Raw genomic sequence first — 21,947 nt, 5'->3', positions numbered from 1 at the left:
AATTTTGTGCAAGAGCATTTGAGCTGTGTAATCGCTCCCCTATTCTGCCTTGCCATGTTAGCGCTGTTCCCGAAGATTCTGATGAACCCAAGGCTTTTGATTTTAATCACTTACCCGAAGAGCAGGCCAATCAACTTAGGAAACTCTGCGATAAGTTCCCTGATGTCTTCACCAACAGGTTAGGCATCACCAATGTATTGAAATACAAAATTGAGGTTACAGATAACATACCTGTTCGCTCTCCTCCGTACCGGTTGTCACCTCCCAAAATGAAAGCCCTGAAGGCTATCATTGATCAAATGCTCACTGACGGAGTGATACGGCCTTCCAAGTCAGCCTATTCTTCTCCAATGTTTCTGGTTCCCAAACCACAAGGTGGTTATCGGCCTGTAGTGGACTATTAATATTATAAAATCCTTTTATTAACAACCACCTACTCAATACAATACGTTACTCATTGAATTATAAAATAATCATGAGGTGTCTTAAATAATGGAACATGTTTCGTTCGACATAGCGAACATCATCAGCCGTTAATTTATAAAGATTAGGTCAGGGCCCTGAGCTGAAATGAAAAAAAATGTTAAAAGAGTGACAATGCCGTAATAAAAAGTAAAATGATAACATTAGACTTGAAATTGTAACAAATATGTACAGATTAACAGCAAGTATTTTTAGTGGAATACATTGAACGATGGTAGTCTGTAAGGTTAAAACAATCATGAGGTTGTTAAAGTAAAAAAATAGATACAGTGGACCTTAAAATATATGTCAATGCGTGAAGCGTGGATTAATTATTGTCGATGGAGTTCTTTAAATTGAGCAAAAACAAAAGTTGAAATAGAGTTATTGAATAGTACGAGTCAAACTGAACCAGTTAAAAGGCGCATGGCGACGAAACTAAGGTTGATATGACATGAACTCCAGTAATTAGGAATTCTGTAGGAGAGCCAAACACAATGCCAGAGGAAATACAAGTTGAACTAGTCCGTATTTACACGCTAGCAGTAAAATTAATCGTATACAACGTAGGACACCAATGGTGGACTCGTTAAAGAGTAACTATAATCTTGAAAGTAGGGAGAGTTCCAGCAAACCAGAGATGAATGGAGCAGATTATGGCACAATTGGAGTTAGAAATCTGGAAAGAAAGAAAAGGGAGGAAAAATGAAGTTATGTTATTACGAAGAAAGAAAAAAAAATTGAAAAAGGAGGCTTACCCTTGGGACTAGTGTGAGGTGTTCGCTAGCGTTGGCTGCGTGAGGCAAACTGGCGAGTAACCTTATTGCTGCTTCTAGTGTTGTATGCATGTATGTATACGTAGAGGCGGGGAGTGAATCATGTGAGGAGGAGGGGTGACCGATTCCTTGGGCGGGTCGGGTATTCGTGGAGGGGGTGTCGCATGAGAGGGCAGTAGAGTAGTAGTTGTTGTATAATTAACAGTTGTATAATTAAAGATTCTCGTAAAGTTATTATTATTTATATTGAAAAGAGAGAGTAGTTCTGGAATTTTCTCGATTATTGGACTTTTAATTTCTGAAGTATCATTTAAATTTTGATTTCCGTTAAAATGCTGGTCTAGGAATATGTAAATGTTCTCAAACTCTGTCATAAGTTTACTTTTATTGACGTATTTCAAGATTTGAAGGTCTTTTTCAATTGTAGTAAAACTGTGGCCAGTCTCTTCCATATGGGTGCTCATGGCGGAATACTTTTTATGTTTCGAAGCGTTGTAGTGTTCAAGGTATCTGGTCAAAAAGCTACGTCCAGTCTGTCCGATATAGGAGAATCCACAATGGGTGCATTTAAGCCTATAGATACCAGATTTCGAGAATTTATTGTGATTAATGTCGACTATATTTGAATTGAAGAATATATTACGGTTTGTATATCGGGTTCTATAAGCGATATTAATATCGTATTTCTTTAGAGGGTTAGTAACTTGAAATAGGCCTGGATTCGTGTAGGTGAAGGGAGCATATTTCGTTTTTTTTAGGCTTGTCCAGAATCAATTTCGTTGCGGTTTTTAATTTTATCTTGTTAATGATTTTATTAATCATTAAGGGATTATAGCCGTTAATTCTGGCCAAATCCTTAATATAGTTTAGTTCTTTTTTGCGATTTTCAGTAGTCAGCAGGATTTTTAATGCTCTATAGACAAGACTAAAAAATGCAGCTTGTTTATGAGATTGCGGATGTAAGGAATCGTTTCTTATAGTGATGGGGGCACAAGAAGGCTTTCTAAATATTTGAAAAATGAACTTATTATTCTCTCTTGAAACGTTTAAATCCAAAAAGTTTAGAGAACCATTGATCTCGTCTTCCTTAATGAATTTGACATCATTGTCAAGCTCATTAAGGGATGTTAGCACACTGTGACTATCATTTTTCTGTGTATCTATAATGGCAAAAGTGTCATCAACATACCTTAACCATAATTGAAGACCATTCATATTATTGATTATTTTGTTATTTTCCAAATCATCCATAAAGACATTAGTTAGAATGCCCGAGATCGGGTCACCCATTGCTAGGCCCTTTTGATGATATATTCTATTATTGAAGGTGAAATAGTTATTATCAAGTACAAATTCTAACAGGCTGATGAAATTATCTATTTCGCATTTGCTAAGGTTACTGTGGTTTAAAAGGTTTGATTTAATAATCTTGACAGTTTTGCTTACCGGAATATTGGAATACATATTGGTAATATCATAGGATACCATTATATGATTATGCTCAAGATTGAATACTATAATCTATCAGCTTCATTGTCCGTATTGATGAATTAAGAATGCAAGTATGAAGAATGAGATTTCCACCTAATCAATACTTTATTATAAAATGTTTGAAGTTATCTACATTGAAACAGTACCGGTTTCGACCTGTGAAAAGGTCATCATCAGCTGTTGGTGAACCTGCTAAATAGCGATAGTATGTAAAACATTACTAAAACTAATTTAACAAGAATGCCTTATTCTATTATAATATTACTTAAGATATATACATATGGTACAATATGGGGTTTAGACTCATTGGAGTTCCATTCAAAAATCTGTGCTGTTGCCAATATTATGTCAAACAATTATTATTAATTTTATTTCTTTCATCATGTATTTGTTTGCTAAGGGTCAGATTCGAGGTAGTTTTCAATTCCTTCGCCAGAAAAGGGAGCTTTTTCTTTATTTCATATTTAATGTCTTTATGCACTTCTACAGGGAGTTTTTGAATGTTAGATTCAATTTCCGCGACTGTAGTAATCAGATCGTCGGTTTTTTTCGGGTTAGGCCAATTAAATTTCAGGCCTTTATCAAGGAGGGATAGTTCATTATCTGAAAAGTCGGTATTAGATAAGTTCACCGTTGTAGGAAAATGATTTAAGTCGGTGGAAGGGAGGTTAGTTTTACTGTTGACACTACTCAGTTTATTCTTAGTGTTTTGCAATTGTATCAGTTTATTGTCTAATGTTGTCTGTTTTTTCTTCACTATGTCATGTACCTTTTCATTGACAAACCTGGAGTATGAGATCCATTCTAATGGGGACATACTAGAGGATATTTCAAGATGCGTCTTATAAAGCTGTAGGTTTAGGAATGATATCTTTTTGTAATGCGCCTTGATTTCGTTTTTTAACCAAAATTCATTAACTTTCTTTTGAGTTTTACGTGAATCAGAAGTCGAAAAGTTTCTTCTTTGAAGGTGTTTTAGAAATTTGGGAATTAGTCCATGCATCATACATTCTTTTAAAAACAAACCCGATATACGAACCATAATATATATTCTTCAATTCAAATATAGTCCACATTAATCACAATAAATTCTCGAAATCTGGTATCTATAGGCTTAAATGCACCCATTGTGGATTCTCCTATATCGGACAGACTGGACGTAGCTTTTTGACCAGATACCTTGAACACTACAACGCTTCGAAACATAAAAAGTATTCCGCCATGAGCACCCATATGGAAGAGACTGGCCACAGTTACTACAATTGAAAAAGACCTTCAAATCTTGAAATACGTCAATAAAAGTAAACTTATGGCAGAGTTTGAGAACATTTACATATTACTAGACCAGCATTTTAACGGAAATCAAAATTTAAATGATACTTCAGAAATTAAAAGTCCAATAATCGAGAAAATTCCAGAACTACTCTCTCTTTTCAATATAAATAATAGTAACTTTACGAGAATATTTAATTATACAACTGTTAATTATACACCAACTACTACTGTACTGCCCTCTCATGCGACACCCCCTCCACGAATACCCGACCCGCCCAAGGAATCGGTCACCCCTCCTCCTCACATGACTCACTCCCCGCCTCTACGTATACATACATACAACACTAGAAGCAGCAATAAGGTTACTCGCCAGTTTGCCTCACGCAGCCAACGCTAGCGAACACCTCACACTAGTCCCAAGGGTAAGCCTCCTTTTTCAATTTTTTTTTTTCTTTCTTCGTAATAACATAACTTCATTTTTCCTCCCTTTTCTTTCTTTCCAGATTTCTAACTCCAATTGTGCCATAATCTGCTCCATCCATCTGGTTTGCTGGAACTCTCCCTACTTTCAAGATTATAGTTACTCTTTAACGAGTCCACCATTGGTGTCCTACGTTATATACGAATAATTTTACTGCTAGCGTGTAAATACGGACTAGTTCAACTTGTATTTCCTCTGGCATTGTGTTTAGCTCTCCTACAGAATTCCTAACTACTGGAGTTCATGTCATATCAACCTTAGTTTCGTCGCCATGCGCCTTTTAACTGGTTCAGTTTGACTCGTACTATTCAATAACTCTATTTCAACTTTTGTTTTTGCTCAATTTAAAGAACTCAATCGTCAATAATTATCCACGCTTCACGCATTGACATATATTTTAAGGTCCACCGTATCTATTTTTTTACTTTAACAACCTCATGATTGTTTTAACCTTACAGACTACCATCGTTCAATGTATTCCACTAAAAATGCTTGCTGTTAATCTGTACATATTTGTTACAATTTCAAGTCTAATGTTATCATTTTACTTTTTATTACGGCATTGTCACTCTTTTAACATTCTTTATCATTTCAGCTCAGGGCCCTGACCTAATCTTTATAAATTAACGGCTGATGATGTTCGCTATGTCGAACGAAACATGTTCCATTATTTAAGACACCTCATGATTATTTTATAATTCAATGAGTAATGTGTTGTATTGAGTAGGTGGTTGTTAATAAAAGGATTTTATAATTTTAATATATCGTCCTCAATACGGTTCTATTATGAGATTAATTACATGTCACTGTAGTGGACTATCAGATGTTGAACCGTAAGGTAGTCCTCCAATCTGTCCCACGTCCTGATTTGCACTCTTGTTTTTCTTGGTTCGCTAATGCAAAAATTTTCACCACTTTCGATTTAAATCAGGCTTATTACCAGATACCCCTTGCCGAAGAATCCAAGCATATCACTGCATTTGCAACCGATTGGAACCTATATGAATTTGAACGCGATTGGAGCGGCCGTCCTTAAACGGTTACTAGATTATGTCTTATCGGACATTAAGTTCAAGTACGTTTATAATTACCTTGACGATCTCGTCATTTTTAGCGAAACCTTCGAGGAACACCTACTCCATCTCAAGGAAGTGCTCGAAAGACTGCGTAAAGCAGGTCTAACCCTCAAGGCATCCAAGGTTTCCTTCGCACAACCCCAGATGTCCTTCTTAGGACATATCGTGTCGGGGAGGGGTGTCTCAATCGATCAGTTTCGTACTGCCGCCATCCAGAATTTTCCCCCTCCAAAGGACATCAAGACTGTAGCCAGATTCATTGGCATGGTGAATTTCTTTCGCAAATTCATTCCTAATTTTGCTGAACGTGCAGCTCCTTTGAACTATTTGAGAAGAAAGGATGCCAAATTTGTGTGGGGTGACGCCCAACGTGAAGCCTTCATGGACTTGAAATCTGCCTTATATAACGCCCCTGTACTGGCTAAGCCAGACTTCTCTAAACGCTTCATTCTTCAGACTGACGCCTCTTCCTCAGGCATATCCGGAGTTCTTCTACAGGAATTTCAAGAAGGGCGTCGTCCTATTTCTTATGCTTCCCGTGCCCTGAATCCTGCTGAGCGCAATTATTCCATTTATGAGTTGGAAGCCCTGGCTGATGTCTTCTCCTTAGAACGCTTCAGAATGTACCTGGAACATCTCCCTTTCGATCTGGAAACTGACAATCAGGCGTTGAGTTGGGTACTGGCCAAGCCCGCGAAAGACCGGTCGTCTAGCACAATGGGCAGTGCGCATCTCAGCCTTCCAATTTGAAGCCCGCCACATTCGTGGCACGGAAAACGTTGTGGCTGATGGCCTCAGTAGAATGTTCCATCCAGACAGCTCTGACCCTCAATCCGAGCCAGTAGACTCATCTCCCGAACAAGTATCAGCTTTTGTCAGTGTAGTTCTTACTGACTCTCCCTTCCTTTTCGAGGATATTGCCAAACATCAAGAGGATGATCCTGAGTTAAAAGCCACTGTCGACAGGATTAAATCCGGTGAGCCTGTTAAGCCCTATATTCTTAAGAGTGGTGTCTTGTGTTGTCCTGCTCGTGGTCGCAGAGACCTCAAAATTGTAGTCCCAACTAACCTGGTCCCGGCTCTCTTCAAATACTTTCATGAATCCCCAGTGGGTGGTCATCTGGGCGTTTTCAAAACAAGAGTAAAATTCCGTAACCACTTTATTTGGAAATCCATGGATAGTGAGATCCGTACCCTTGTCAAGTCCTGTAAGATTTGCAACATCAGTAAACCTGCCCCGAATACTCGTCTAGGTCTCTTGTCTTCTGAGCAAGCTTCTCGCCCCATGGAAAGACTGTTCATAGACTATATTGGTCCCTTCCCGAGATCTCGGAATGGTCATCGTTTCATACTCGTGTGTGTTGACGCCTTTTCGCGTTTTACGTGGCTGTTCCCCACTCGGATGGCTAACGCCAACACCACCATCTCGTGCTTGAAACAGATATTCGCTTCGTTTGGACCCTGTCAGTTCTTGGTAAGTGATAACGCAAGAGCCTTTACTTCGGCCCAGTTCCGGAATTTCTGTTTTGATCTATCCATTGCTCATGTAACCATTACTCCGTATTACCCGAAGCCCAATTATGCTGAGAGAGTGAATCATAACCTGCGATCTGCCCTCATCGCTTATCACTCCTCAGACCACTCCAAGTGGGATTCCTCATTGAATTGGTTGTCATTTGCATTTAACACTGCTGTCCATGAAAGCCACAAGCAAACCCCTGCTTTGTTGATGCTGGCTTTTACTCCAAATTCTCCTCTATCTAACCTATGGTCAATTAATGATCTTCTGCCCGACGATGTCAGCCCAGAAAAGATCCCAGCTAATTGGCACCGTGCACGAAAGAACTTGAAGGTTTATTACGCTAAGGTCTAGCATAATTACAACTACGGGTGAAGACCGCACAATCTCTCTGTGGGTGACCAGGTGTTTATTAGAACACATCCCGTCAGTAGTGCTGCGGACCATGTTATCAGTAAGTTGGCCCCCAGGTTTTGAGGTCCCTGCACCATCTTAAAGTTCCTTACCCCGGTGACATTATTGGTGAGCGATCCCGAAAGGAAAAGGATCAGCAGAGTACATCTTTCCCAGATCAAGGTACCTTAAGTCTGGTAGGGAAGGGTAAATACCATCATTGGTGACCTTGTAGATTTAGTTGTAAGTTATTTGTAAGAATTTAGTTGTAACATAATTTTTTTGTAAGGTTATTTATAAGGTTTTAGTTATAAGATGATAAGTTTTATTGTAAGTTAGTTGTAAGTAATTGTGTAAGTGAATACCTTAGGTATCCTCTAGTGTAATACCTAGTTAGGTAAGTTTTAGTTTAGGGTCACTACTTGGAATTTTCTTCCCCTTACGGTCAGGTTTAGGGCACCCTCCTGTAGTTTCTTTTCACCCCCACCATAATCTTGTCACGTGAATTATAGATAGCAGTGCTTACCCCGGGGCTGGTGCCCTAATATCTCTGGTGTGCGAGGGAGAGTCCCTACTGCATACTTATTAAGCCACCCATCGGGTGACTCTACGCGAGATCTTGAACCCAGCGGCATACTTTTACCTCAAAGTATTCCCCTGTCTGCTGCGGTTTGTGTGTGTTACAGTGGCTGCAGTGACCAGCTTCTTCGGACAGCAACCTGAAGTGCCAAATTGGGAGGCACACTGTGTGCCTTGGGCGTCACCATCTGGCACCACTATCCTGCGGGGAACGACCTATTGGTGGCAGGCGGACTGGACGGTGTCTCACCCCTGCTTATTTGGTGCAAGAGACCACTGAACTGCATCTCACCTAGGTGTCGGGTTTGGACTGACATTGAATGGAGGCTGGCGGCAAACGGCCGTGTCGGCAGCCGCATCATCAGCAAGAACCTGTGGCCTAGCTGTGCTGTGACTGTTGTGGGAAAGTAGTGCAAAAGTGTTAGCAACAAGTGAGAAGTTTTGGTATTTCTAACATTTGGAAGAAAGTATGGTGTACATGATTTGGTGGACAGACTACAAATTGTCTCTTCATCTGTGAAAGAAGGCATTTTGAAGTGCAATGTGACAATCCATGTGGATTTTGTGATATTTATTCAAGAGGTGGATCTATATTATTTTTGAAAATTATGTGACAGTTTGTGTTGTTGGTTATGACAAAGTTAACTTCAAGAAATCAGGTGTGTTAAAGTAATTTACCTTTACTATCGGTACTGTGTGAAAACGTTCTATCGCTTGCTCCCCAGTGAGGTTATATTATTGGTCGAGCAGGGCTCGACTTTCGGGGGGAGGAAGATGTTACAAGGGAAATATGTAATGCGAGTGGAATGTATTTTTTTTGAAGTCTTTGTTTGTAAAATACAATATGATGTTTTATTTTTATTGACCTAACCTGTACTGTATAATGTTGTAACATAGGCATTTGTAAATAGTAGAATTCTGTCTATAGTTCCTGGAAAGATCCAGAAAGTTACATAACTTTTGTACAGGGTGTGTTACTTTGTTGGTATGTGTTCTAGAAAGTGTGTTCTGTCTATTCTGGAAAAATACGACTTTCGCGAGCATGCGTATTCTAGAATGTTAGTCAAAGTTCGCGATCGAAAGTAAGGTTGTGATTGGTGAGTCTAGGTGGCGATAGGGAACATGTGCACGCTGACTGGCTGCCTCCAAGGCCAGTAATTCCTATATATAGTGAGCGAGGCAGTGTTCGAATTAATTTCTGTACCTGAATTCTGTCGGTCTCGGTTTATCTGTCTGCGAGCAGCCTATCTGGTTGACGTCCCTTGGCTTCCGGGATGGCACTCTCCTCGGGTAAGCACTCTTGAATTCCGTTCCTGCTAAAATTTCCGTAATGTTCCGATTTGCTTTTCATACAGGAGTCTGCCCTAACCTCGCCTAGATTCACCAATTAGTTACTTATGACGCCTTAGTTTTTCAGCTGAACTTACCTGTTCGTTTCCGAGGCATTCCCATTCCTTGTTTCACTAAAATATGTGTATTATTTCCCTTGGGGTTTGCCTCTGGTAGTTCTGTATCACTTGAGGTACGCTAGACTTTGGATAACCTGTAAATTGCATTGTACTACTGCATTGGTAACTAGATGTATAGTTGTTTTGAAATTTGAATTTATCCTGCTACGAAATAAGCTATGGATACCACTGAACTTATAGCTCGTAACTTCGAACGTATTTGTAAGATTACTTTGTAAATAATATTTTTCAAATCTAAGGATCACGGGGATTTGTTTCGGAATCCGCTATCTAAGCCATGTCCATGCCTTTGGTAGGTTCCCAGCCCTTCCATCTTCCCATTTTGTCGTTCACTAGTTGGCCCTACTGATAGTTACGTACTTGTTTTGTTGGAGATCCACGTAATGCGAGCTACTGTTTTTCCGAATGTGTAGTGTTTTCTTATATTGTGTATTGTACTCTTACCTTCCCTTTTTAACTGTGTTTGTGCCTTGTTTAGTGTTACCCCTGTAGAATGAGGTAGCACCTACAGATCATATATTCACAGGCTTAGTTCCAATAGTAAAAGAGCTACAGGCTTTCATCAGAAACAAAGGTGGCAACAGTGCTCCATCCGTCTTCAAGTACAATGGACTATCAGTTTCCTCTCTCTAAGAAACAGCAGACACCTTTAACAGTAAATTTAACAATAAATTCACCACGGCTGATAAGGTCGAAGACATGTTCATCACAAGGACAACCTCTCCCTTTCTGCCCCTAACTAGCCTGTACTTCACTGCTAATGAGGTCACAACAAGTCTTCAGAGAACTAGATCTCATGCTGCGAATGGCCCGGAATTCTCCAGTGCTGTGCAGATGCATTGGCAACTTCTCTTTGTGCAGTATTTCAATGAACAGTGAGACTGTGCCAGAAGAATGGAAGAAAGCAAATTGTTGTTTCCATGTTCAAAGATGGTGACAGGGAAAATGTAGACAACTATCGCCCAGTCTCTATTACGCCTTGCACCTCAATAAAATTGCTTGGCATTCACATTGCAGCAATTTAAAATGGAACAAGCGTGTTGCGGAAATATGGTGCAAAGCATACAGAGTCCTGGGATTCATCTGCAGATCTCTACTGGGAGCCAGAAAGAAAGCAGTTCCAACAGCCATTTAGCATTAGTATGACCAATAGTGTGTTACAGGCTTTCTTCCTGGTAGCCCTCTACAGTGAGAAAATGACGAAACTAGAGGGAGTTCAATGCTGAGCAGAATGACTAATTACTTAAGACAGTCATTTAAATACAGCCAGGTCACTGCCCCCCATAACAGCTCTCTGTAAACAAATAAATATTGCTTTTCTGAGAAAATCCCTGGTCAACTGTGGAATGTACTCTCACCACAGATAAAAGAACTACCTGCAGAAAATTTTCTAAAGAGGTAAAAATAATGTATATATAACAAAACCTCTGTACATAACAAAAATTTTCTACTGTGTGAATGTTCAGTTTGCGTGGGAGGACGGATGAGTGAGTGAGACTGTATGAGCTGGCCTAGCTAATCAATACTATTTATTTGCCTCAGGCAAACTAAAACCTGTAGTACATGTGACTAGACATCATCAGCAACGTCATGTTTTGGTGCAAAAATTACGACAAGAAAGGACATATTCGTCTCTTCTTAATCCGAAAAAGACATGTAAAAAATGTTAACTAAAGGAATGCGTTATGGAAAGAAAGGTGCGGTGAAAATGTCAAATTTTGGTTTAAAATTTTTTGATGACTTTAAAAGGTAAGTAGTCCTCAGATGTTCTGGGAAAGTGATGAGTTGTTGTCATCTTCTAATGACACTGGATCTTGTTTGAAAAAACGTTTGACAAACTTCTCGCTTTAATATGCACGTGTTGAAGAGAATCATAACTGCATTGGGGCTGGCATTGCAAACGAGAATCTTAAGGGTTGTTTTGCATTTGACTGCATTTGTTAGTTGGCTGGTGGGTTGCAACTCGATCCCTCAACATCCAGTGTTATTTTAATTTACATTTCTCCAGACTAGCCTCTCAGTTGTTCCCTCAGCCTTCCATCTGGTGTGTGTGTGTGTGTGTGCGTGTGTGGGAACATGCCAACCTGTTAAAAACTTTTAACAGTTAAATAATTTCTAAACTAAAATTTGATATTTTCACCCCCATAAAACATTCCTTTAGTTTGAGCTAAGTTGTTTAACTGTCTCTTAGGATTAAAAAGAGATGGATATAACCTTACCTATGATGATGTCTAGTCACTAAAGGAACGGGTGATACACATAAAGCTGAAAATTACAGGCCAGACAGTTTGACATGCACTGCATGTAAGCTTTGGGAAAGCATTCTTTCTGATTATATTAGACATGTTTGCGAAATTAATAACTGGTTCGATAGAAGGCAGTTCGGGTTTAGGAAGCTCAACTTGTAGGATTCCAGCAAGATATAGCAGATACCTTGGATTCAGGGGGTCAAATGGACTGTGTCGTAATTGGTTATCTAAGGCATTTGATAGGGTAGATATGGGAGAGAACTGGCAAAAATGAGTGCAACTGGACTAGACAAAAGAGTGATTGAATGGGTTGCTATATTTCCAGAAAATAGATCTCAGAGAATTAGAGTAATAATTACGAGGGGAACTCCTCAAGGCAGTATTATTGGACCTTCATGTTTTCTTATACATACAGGATGTCATCAAGAGCGCAAGCCTGGATGGGTGTACATTACACTTTCATAACTACACTACTCCGTACAATACATGCATATAGTTTTCATGTAAGTACAAAGATGTTCACCATACTGGGGGGACTATGGGATCAAGGGTAGATAATTAAAATCAATCAAAGGCATTTATATTGACAACTGGGCTGCAGCGAGAATTCATAGTAGAATGAGTTCTTGGTTCAGGGTACTTACAGGGGTTAGACAAGGCTGTAATGTTTCACCTTTGTTGTTCGTAGTTTTCATGGATCATCTGTTGAAACGTATAAAGTGGCAGGGAGGGATTCAATTCGGTGGACGTGTAGTAAACAGTCTAGCCTATGCTGACGACTTGACCTTAATGGCAGATTGATGATGATGATGATTGTTGTTTAAAGGGGCCAAACATCGAGGTCATCGGCCCCTAATGGTACGAAATGAGATGAAATAAAATGACAACTTAAAAGTCCAAAATCTTCCACTGACCAGAATTCAAAGCACGAGGACAAAGAATGAATGGATGGACGGATATGAATTTAAAACGATCAGTGGATCCGACCCATAGTGCCTCACATGCACCGAAGCTGGCACAAAACAATAACATTACTGACCAAGGGACTGCTTCTATAGCATAATACTGAATCGATTATGCTTATAGTCGAAATGGGTCCAAAATCCAGATCATCAGCCCCTCATAATGGTATTTATCGCTAGGAAATTAGAACCATGCTATGTCTAATGTTGCGATACTAATCAAAAGTAGCGTAGACTCGCGGTATTCCACACATTATGGTACTATTCACAGGTAGTGTAATGCGCACATGTAACACAGACCTATGGTGTTTAGCACACTGCGGTGCTATTTGCAGGCAACACAAACCTATTACATTCCTCACATAAGTGGACTACCCACAGGAACTCGTACTATCCCGTGGAATTCCTCACATAGTGGGAACTGAGCATAGGTAACGCAGAACCATGGTGTCGCTAATCCTATGGTGTCGCTCATATAGGGATACGAATCATAGGTACTGTAGGACCCACCTGATTCACACACTGTCGCTACTAATCACAAACCTATTGCGAACGTAACATAGTGGTACTACGCACAAGTAAATGCAACCCATGGTGTTCCCTGCGTGATGGTACTAATTACAAGTAGTATCATGGTTCTAATTGGATCATCCCTTGGTTGCCCCTTTTAGTCGCCTCTTACGACAGGCAGGGCATACTGTGGGTGAATTCTTCGTCTGCCTCCCCCACCCACAGGGGGTTAATGGCAGATTGTGCCAAAAGCCGGCAGTCTAACATCTTGGAACTTGAAAATAGGTGCAATGAGTATGGTATGAAAATTAGCCTCTCGAAGACTAAATTGATGTCAGTAGGTAAGAAATTCAACAGAATTGAATGTCAGATTGGTGATACAAAACTGGAACAGCTAGATAATTTTAAGTATTTAAGTTGTGTGTTCTCCCAGGATGGTAATATAGGAAGTGAGATTGAATCAAGGTGTAGTAAAGCTAATGCAATGAGCTCACAATTGCGATCAACAGTATTCTGTAAGAAGGAAGTCAGCTCCAAGACGAAACTTTCTTTACATCGGTCTGTTTTCAGACCAACTTTACTTTACAGGAGCGAAAGCTGGGTGGACTCAGGATATCTTATTCATAAGTTATAAGTAACAGATATGAAAGTAGCGAGAATAATTGCTGGTACAAACAGGTGGAACAATGGCAGGAAGGTACTCGGAATGAGGAGATAAAGGCTAAGTTAGGAATGAACTTGATGGATGAAGCTGACTGCATAAACCGGCTTTGGTGGCTGGGTCATGTGAAGCGAATGGAGGAGGATAGATTACCTAGGAGAATAATAGACTCTGTTATTGAGGGTAAGAGAAGTAAAGAGAGACTAAGACGACAATGGTTAGACTCAGTTTCTAGGGATTTAAAGATAAAGAGGTTTAGAACTAAATGAGGCCACAGCACTAGTTACAAATAGAGGATTGGGATGACATTTAGCAAATTCACAGAGGCTTGCAGACTGAACGCTGAAAGGCATAACGGTGTATAATGAAGATGTATGTATGTATGTATGTATGTACATTGTGTTCAACACGACGTTTACATAATAGGCGCGAAAAAACATGCATTGTAATCACCTCATACCAGGAATATAACAAATTACTTTAAAGGTTGCCATAAGCAGTGAAGTACAAAACAAAATGCATGCTTTTAGGGACTTAACATCAATCAATCAATCAATCAATCAATCAATCAATCAATCAATCAATCAATCAATCAATCAATCAATCAATCAATCAATCAATCAATCAATCAGTCTAGAATCATCAGAAAGTGAGGCTTTGCTGTTGCCTTCGTTGTCTCTAGCATGGGGCTAAAATGGCGTCCCTATTACATCTTAGGGCGCGATTTTAAGTTCCTTGTTGCTTTGTCTTAGCAACCTTTGATGCATCATGTTTCACTTTTCTGTTTCTCCTGATGAAGAAAGGCAAGGTTCCTTTTGAAATGTGTTGAGAGTGTTTACATAGTTCATTACATAGCATAAACCCAAAATATACATCATGAATAGTTACACGGGCCGTGAAAGTCTAAATGAACTCAGAGAATTAAGAGTAGGCAAAGCTTTATCTGTTCCTGTAATAATTAAGAGGGGAATTCCTCAAGGCCCTATTATTGGACCTTTCTTATATATATCAATGATATGAGGAAAGAAGTGGAATGAGGGATCAGTCTTTTTCCGGATGATGTTATTCTGTGTAGAGTAACAAATAAGTTACAAGATTGTAAGAAACTGCAAAATGACCTCGATAATGTTGTGAGATGGACAGCAGGCAACGGGGTTAAAAGTCAGGTTGTGAAATTCACAAATAGGAAGAGTCCTCTGAGTTTTAATTACTGCGTTGATGGGGTGGAAGTTCACATAAATCTGATTGTAAATAAAAGGTACAGATTTCTGCACATGGTTATGAGGGTATTTAGAGGTTGTAGTAAGGATATAAAGGAGAGGGCATATAAGTATCTGGTAAGAGCCCAACTGGAGTATGGTTCCAGTGTATGGGACCCGCACCAAGATTACTTGATTTAAGAACTGGAAAAAATCCGAAGAAAAGCAGCTCAATTTGTTTTGGCTGATTTCCGACAAATGAGTAGCGTTACAAAAATGTTGCAAAGTTTGGGCTGGGAAGAACTGGGAGAAAGGAGACGTGCTGCTTAGCTGATTAGCTTTGTTTCCTGTATCAAATCATATTTACAATGAATCAATAACAGTAAATTTTCACCGTTTGCTACTTATATATGCATTCAGAAAATCAATTAATCATTTACAGTACATGTTTCAGTCCATTTGGAACATCTTCAGCTGTATTACAACGCTTAGGTGAAATTACAAAGTATTTATCCTCTTAAGAACACATGTACCTTGTTTTACTTAAAGTATACGGGAATTTAAAAATGAAAATAATTAAAATTAATGTGGATGGTTAAATGGGGTGGTCAAATGGGAAGGAAAATGGATTTACTTATTTTAGCCTATGTTAAAACGATATCTATTCATTTGAACAGATGTTAAAAAATGTTTTTGTTTCCAGCACTTTTTTCACTATGATGTATGATATTCTAATTGTCTACTAATAAAAAGTTTTTGAAAAATAATTTTCCTTCGTCACTGGAAGGATGTTCTCTTCATTTGCTCTTTCCAAGGCGAATGTTGTTTGTTTTCATTTTATAAAAGTGTCTCTTGAATTCAATTAATTCAGGATCCGTGAAGCTGAGTGCTGTCCTACTACCTATATTATTAAAAGAGCTGCCCCGAAATCTGAAATGAAATAAAATGGGGGATTGCTTTCAAAAGCACGTTTTAACTCTGCACAAGGAAAACTAGTGTATAAAAGAGTGGTTTCATACCTTGTTGACAAATCTACTGTATCCTTGGAGGAGCGACGGCTGATGCAGCCTTCCGTCTAGTGAAGTAATGATGTGGAGTGGGGAGGAGGCGTGATAGTGATAATATCCTCAATATTTTAAATTCATTAGAATTCAGAGTAAAGTTTACTGTAGAAAAACAAAAAGAAGGTTCCATAAAATTTCAGACATAAATATAAGACGGGATAAGGGAGAGTTTACTTTTAAGATACATAGAAATTCCACTTTTACTCCTATTACGGTAAAGAACCACTCATTACATCCGGAATCACAAAAAAGATCAGCTTATTATAGTCACATATACAGAGCATTCAATATACCACTCTCCCACGTGGAACGAGAAAAAGAACTGCTCTTTATCCGTAAACAAGCCCAATATAATGGTTTTAGACTTAATATTGCAAATAAAATAATCAGAAAATACAAACAGAAGTTTCATACCAATGTAACACCCAAAATAAAGAAGAAAGATAAATATGCCAGGTTCACTTTTAACAATCCTAATATATATGGAGGAACGAATCTGTTCAGAAAACATAACTATAAGACTGCGTACTCAACCAGTAATAATACTAAGCAAAATTGTTTTTAACTTCAATAGCGTTAATTCCCTAGGGAAACACAAACATTTCGATTTAGGGGTTTACAAATTAAAATGTCATCAATGTGAAAAAACTTATGTAGGGCAAACTGGACGCAGTTTTACGGTAAGATACTTAGAGTACGTCAACGCCGAGAGGCGCAAAACATTTTCCTCAATGGCACCAACAAATGAGTGCAACCGGCCATCAGTTCACCACTATAGAGCAAGATCTGACAATATTAGGTAGAACAAATAAAGGTAGTCTTCTAAATACACTAGAAAATATATATATTCATTTAGATCAACAAAGTAATCACGATAATAACCTGAATGATACAATTGATAATAGGAACCCTTTATACGAAGGGATATTATCATAACTGGAAGCATTAGCATGAAAAACAATACAGACAATAAAAAAAAAAGAAATGACCAAACTTCCATCCTCCTGTATATCTATGCCCCCTACCCCTTCTTCTAAAGCCAAAACCGTGACCGTAAGCGACACGCCTCCTCCCCACAAGACGGAAGGCTGCATCAGCCGTCGCTCCTCCAAGGATACAGTAGATTTGTCAACAAGGTATGAAACCACTCCTTTATACACTAGTTTTCCTTGTGCAGAGTTAAAACGTGCTTTTGAAAGCAATCCCCCATTTTATTTCATTTCAGATTTCGGGGCAGCTCTTTTAATAATATAGGTAGTAGGACAGCACTCAGCTTCACGGATCCTGAATTAATTGAATTCAAGAGACACTTTTATAAAATGAAAACAAACAACATTCGCCTTGGAAAGAGCAAATGAAGAGAACATCCTTCCAGTGACGAAGGAAAATTATTTTTCAAAAACTTTTTATTAGTAGACAATTAGAATATCATACATCATAGTGAAAAAAGTGCTGGAAACAAAAACATTTTTTAACATCTGTTCAAGTGAATAAATATCATTTTAACATAGGCTAAAATAAGTAAATCTATTTTCCTTCCCATTTGACCATCCAATTTAACCATCCACATTAATTTTAATTATTTTCATTTTTAAATTCCTGTATACTTTAAGTAAAACAAGGTACATGTGTTCTTAAGAGGATAAATACTTTGTAATTTCACCTAAGCGTTGTAATACAGCTGAAGATGTTCCAAATGGAATGAAACATGTACTGTAAATGATTAATTGATTTGCTTAATGCAAATATAAGTATCTACTTTGCTAGGGGCTTTACGTCGCACCGACACAGATAGGTCTTATGGCAACGATGGGATAGGAAAGGCCTAGGAGTTGGAAGGAAGCGGCCGTGGCCTTAATTAAGGTACAGCCCCAGCATTTGCCTGGTGTGAAAATGGGAAACCACGGAAAACCATCTTCAGGGCTGCCGATAAATATAAGTATCAAAAAGGTGGAAATTTACTGTTATTGAATCATTGTAAATTATATGTTCTGAACTGTCAGTGAAGAGATGGCGTGGAATGACATTAGTAGACGAATAAGTTTGATTGGTGTCTTTTAAAAGTAGGAAAGATCAAAATATGAAGATAAAATTGGAATTCAAGAGGACAAACTGGGGCAAATATTTGTTTGTAGGAAGAGGAGTTAGAGATTGGAAAAACTTACCAAGGATGATATTCAATAAATTTCCAATACCTTTGCAATCATTGAAGAAAAGGTAGGAAAACAACAGATAGGTATTCTGTCACCTGGCTGACTGCCCTAAATGGAGAACAGTAGTGATTGATTGATTGATTGATTGATTGATTGATTGATTGATTGATTGAAACATGTACTACAGTTTTTAGTTTGCCTAAGGCAAATAGATAGTGTCGATTAGGTGCAAACATTGATTTATTTCTCTCGATTGTATGTCACATCGATACGGATGATAAGGATGATAATTTGCAACACTGTGAGTCAGCTTCCGTTTGCCAGCCTACTGAAGTGAGAGGAAACTGAGGCTCCACCTGGAAAGGAATTATCTCATCAAACAAGTGAGTACCTGCAGTAGCGGCCGGGAGAGACCAAGGCACCTCATCTGGTCGGGGCTGGTGGTGGCGCGCCATGCGTCGGGAGCCTTGGTGGCCGTCTCTATGGAGCGCACCACCAACGAGTGGTGTCTGCCGAGGAAGACCTCCTTCACGTAGTCGGCCAGGAAGGCGTTGAGAGTGCACGGTCTGCTGCCGACGGCACTTTCCACCTCCTCGATGAACCTCATCAGCGGGATGAAGACGAAGGTGATGTTGCGAGGGTCCGGAGGGCACACCAGCGACCGTTCCCGAGCACGACGTCCCCGTTCTGGGTGCTCCTGTACAGTAATGCAGCACATTCACTAACCTCATTAACCAAACCGTCTCTTACATGAATAACATTTAATTATCACTTGGGAGTACTTTGGAATTTTGTGTTAATCTTCTCACTAATCTTTTTTTCTACTATATTATCTAAATTGAATTTCCTTCGTAAGATTATGCATGTAAACTATCTTGTATTGTTGATGTGGAATTGGCGTGTGCATGCTTCACCATGTCTACTGGAGAAGTAATGACAGCTAACATTGCACTTTGTACAATCTACATTCCTGAACAAGGATAATTTACGTACTGTGTGTGACTCGATAATTATGTAGTGCCAAGGAAGTTGCAAAGATACCTATGTGAGTAACTGGTTGTGATGTTGAAGAATATATAAAGCTCAAATTGCATGTGAACAACATAATGGTAACTTAAGCAGTATTCAGCGCCTAACAATGTAACCGCATGCAGTTCTCATCCTTGGAAAATTTTCTTTTACACAACTGATCAATGAAAGTTAGGAATAATTTAATAGCATTATTATTTCCAGCCCATAAAGAATTCTAAATTTATATAATTAAATCAACAATGCTAATTATTCTTGGGTAATATCTCAATGTTGGTTGTACAGTATATTATGTACTTTCAATTTCAATTATGATTTATACAGTGAACTTGAAACTGATGTTCATTTCCATCAACTGCTTGAACTCCTTCTCATATCTGTAGACCTCTTTAATTTTATCAATATTTAATTTATTCAAGTCACCTAAAGTTATTTGATGCTTGGTGTTTAAAGGGGCCTAACATCGAGGTCATCGGCCCCTAATGGTACGAAATGAGACAAAATGAAATGACAAATTAAAAGCCCAAAATCCTCCACTGACCACAATTCAAAATGTGAGGACGAAGAATGAATGAATGGATGGATATGAATTTAAAACGATCAATGAGACAAAATGAAATGACAAATTAAAAGCCCAAAATCCTCCACTGACCACAATTCAAAATGTGAGGACGAAGAATGAATGAATGGATGGACATGAATTTAAAACGATCAGTGGAACAGACCAACAGTGCCTCACATGCACAAAAGCTGGCGTAAAACAATAGTATCACTGACCAAGGGACTGCTTCTACAGCACGATACTGAATCGATGATGCTTGTAGACGAAAGGAGTCCATATTTCAGATCATCAGTCCCTCACAATGGTACTTATTGCTAGAAACATACAACCATGGTATTTCCCATGCTGCAGTACTAATTAAAAGTAGCGTAGACTCGCGGTATTCCACACATTATGGTACTACTTACAAGTAATTAAATTCGCACATGTAATACAGACCTATGGTGTTTCGCACATTGCGACGCCATTGACAGACAATGCAAACCTATGGTGTTCATCACCTAAGTGTTCTAACCACAGGGACTCGTACTATCCCGTGGTGTTCCTCGTATAGTGGGTACTAATCATAGGCAAGCCAGAACCTTGGGTTCCGTCATCCCATGGTGCTGTTCATATAGTGCTACTAATCACAGGTACTGTAAAAGCTGTCGCGCTCTCGTTTGCTACTAATCACAAACCTATGTGGTACCTAACACAGTGGAACTACGTGCAAGTAAAAGTGACCCATGCTGTTCCCCGCATGGTAGTACTAATCGTAAGGAGTTTCATGGTTCTAATATAATCATCCCTTTATTCCTTAAAAAGGTCTGATTTATTTGATGCAGTTTTCAGCCAACATAATTTTTTTTAATCAACTTGACAATAGTGTATCCTCACCTCTTATTTATTTCTATGAACCATATCACTTCCTGTTGTTTCTTTTGGATTACTGAGACAAGGTAAGTCTACTTTCCATTTACATTTTTTATTGTGTTCTGTGGAGTACTTTTCCTTGTCATTTTCTGATTTCCTATTGTGTTGGTTATCATTGCTTTTTATTTTGGGATCATTTTCCCTGTATCGTGGATCATAAACAAGGCAGGAGGTACCAATAATTTCAATAGACACTAGCAGGTAGTTTCTCCTCACTACACTTTCTTCCGCTTTCGTTTAATTCTTCTGCTTCAGGAGTCGACTTTTGTCGATTTGGTATTTTCCCAGTACTGCTCACGCTGGTGTGTTAACAAACAAGCGGATAAGCATGTATACATGTTTACATAGCTCTTGAAAATAGTTTGAGATTATTACTGAAGGCAAAGCAACGAGTATTTTATTTCTCGTCATCCGTCCATCTGCTCTCTGCCTGCTAGTATCGCATTAGTGACCAGGAATAACATTATAGACATGTTACTGTATGGGCTTTTGGGCTTATGCCGTGTCAAGAAAATAAGGTGAAATTCTTTACGTTTTGCAGAGAACTGTGCTCAGCGTCCTCACAAGAAATCTCGACTGTCCATGAGAAAGGCTTCTTAAACAATGACTCTTTGAAATTAGATGTTATAATAGAAGTGGAAATGGTACGTTCATTCGCCACCAGATGGCTCCCAGGACGTGCACAACACTAGTGTTCGAAGCGGAAGCTGACCAAACCATAGAATCAGTCTAAGCGGTTCACATAAACGTGTGTACGTAACATATAACATTGACAGGTGTATGATATAGACACAAGCCTGGAATGAAACATCTGGCGACGAAGAACGTACAGATATGGAAAACACCGAGATGAAATAACAATAGTGAAGGGACAGGGAAGGGAAGGGAACTACCTACATAAATTCTTAATGGATGGCAACCAGGTATTACTTAATTGATAGCCAGTGTCCCTGTTGAAATAGTTAGGATTTCTACGTATTTCCACAGCTTCCCGTATAATCCTGGACCTGTAGTGTCTAGTGTGGGTAAGAGCTCGAGCATCTTGGAACATTACATCATGACCCGACGATAGAGCGTGCTCAGCTATTGCCGATTTGTCTGGGTGGTTGAGACAAATATTACGTT

General features: G+C 39.0%; 1 protein-coding gene across 2 annotated transcripts in view; it reads right to left on the bottom strand.

The window, feature by feature from the left end:
* The window catches only part of Sec8 (Secretory 8), a 206,885-nt gene that overhangs the window by 84,657 nt on the left and 100,281 nt on the right, over positions 1–21,947 (bottom strand). For both annotated transcript variants that reach the window (XM_067156380.2, XM_067156381.2), the window contains one exon: positions 18,711–19,016. In XM_067156380.2, coding sequence (XP_067012481.2) covers positions 18,711–19,016 — 306 coding nt within the window. The remainder of the gene's footprint in view (positions 1–18,710; positions 19,017–21,947) is intronic.

The sequence above is a fragment of the Anabrus simplex genome, chromosome 12 (assembly GCF_040414725.1).
Source record: "Anabrus simplex isolate iqAnaSimp1 chromosome 12, ASM4041472v1, whole genome shotgun sequence".
Lineage (NCBI taxonomy): Eukaryota > Metazoa > Arthropoda > Insecta > Orthoptera > Tettigoniidae > Anabrus > Anabrus simplex.
The sequence above is the reverse complement of the archived record's forward strand: the minus strand, read 5'-3'. Positions and strand labels throughout refer to the sequence as shown.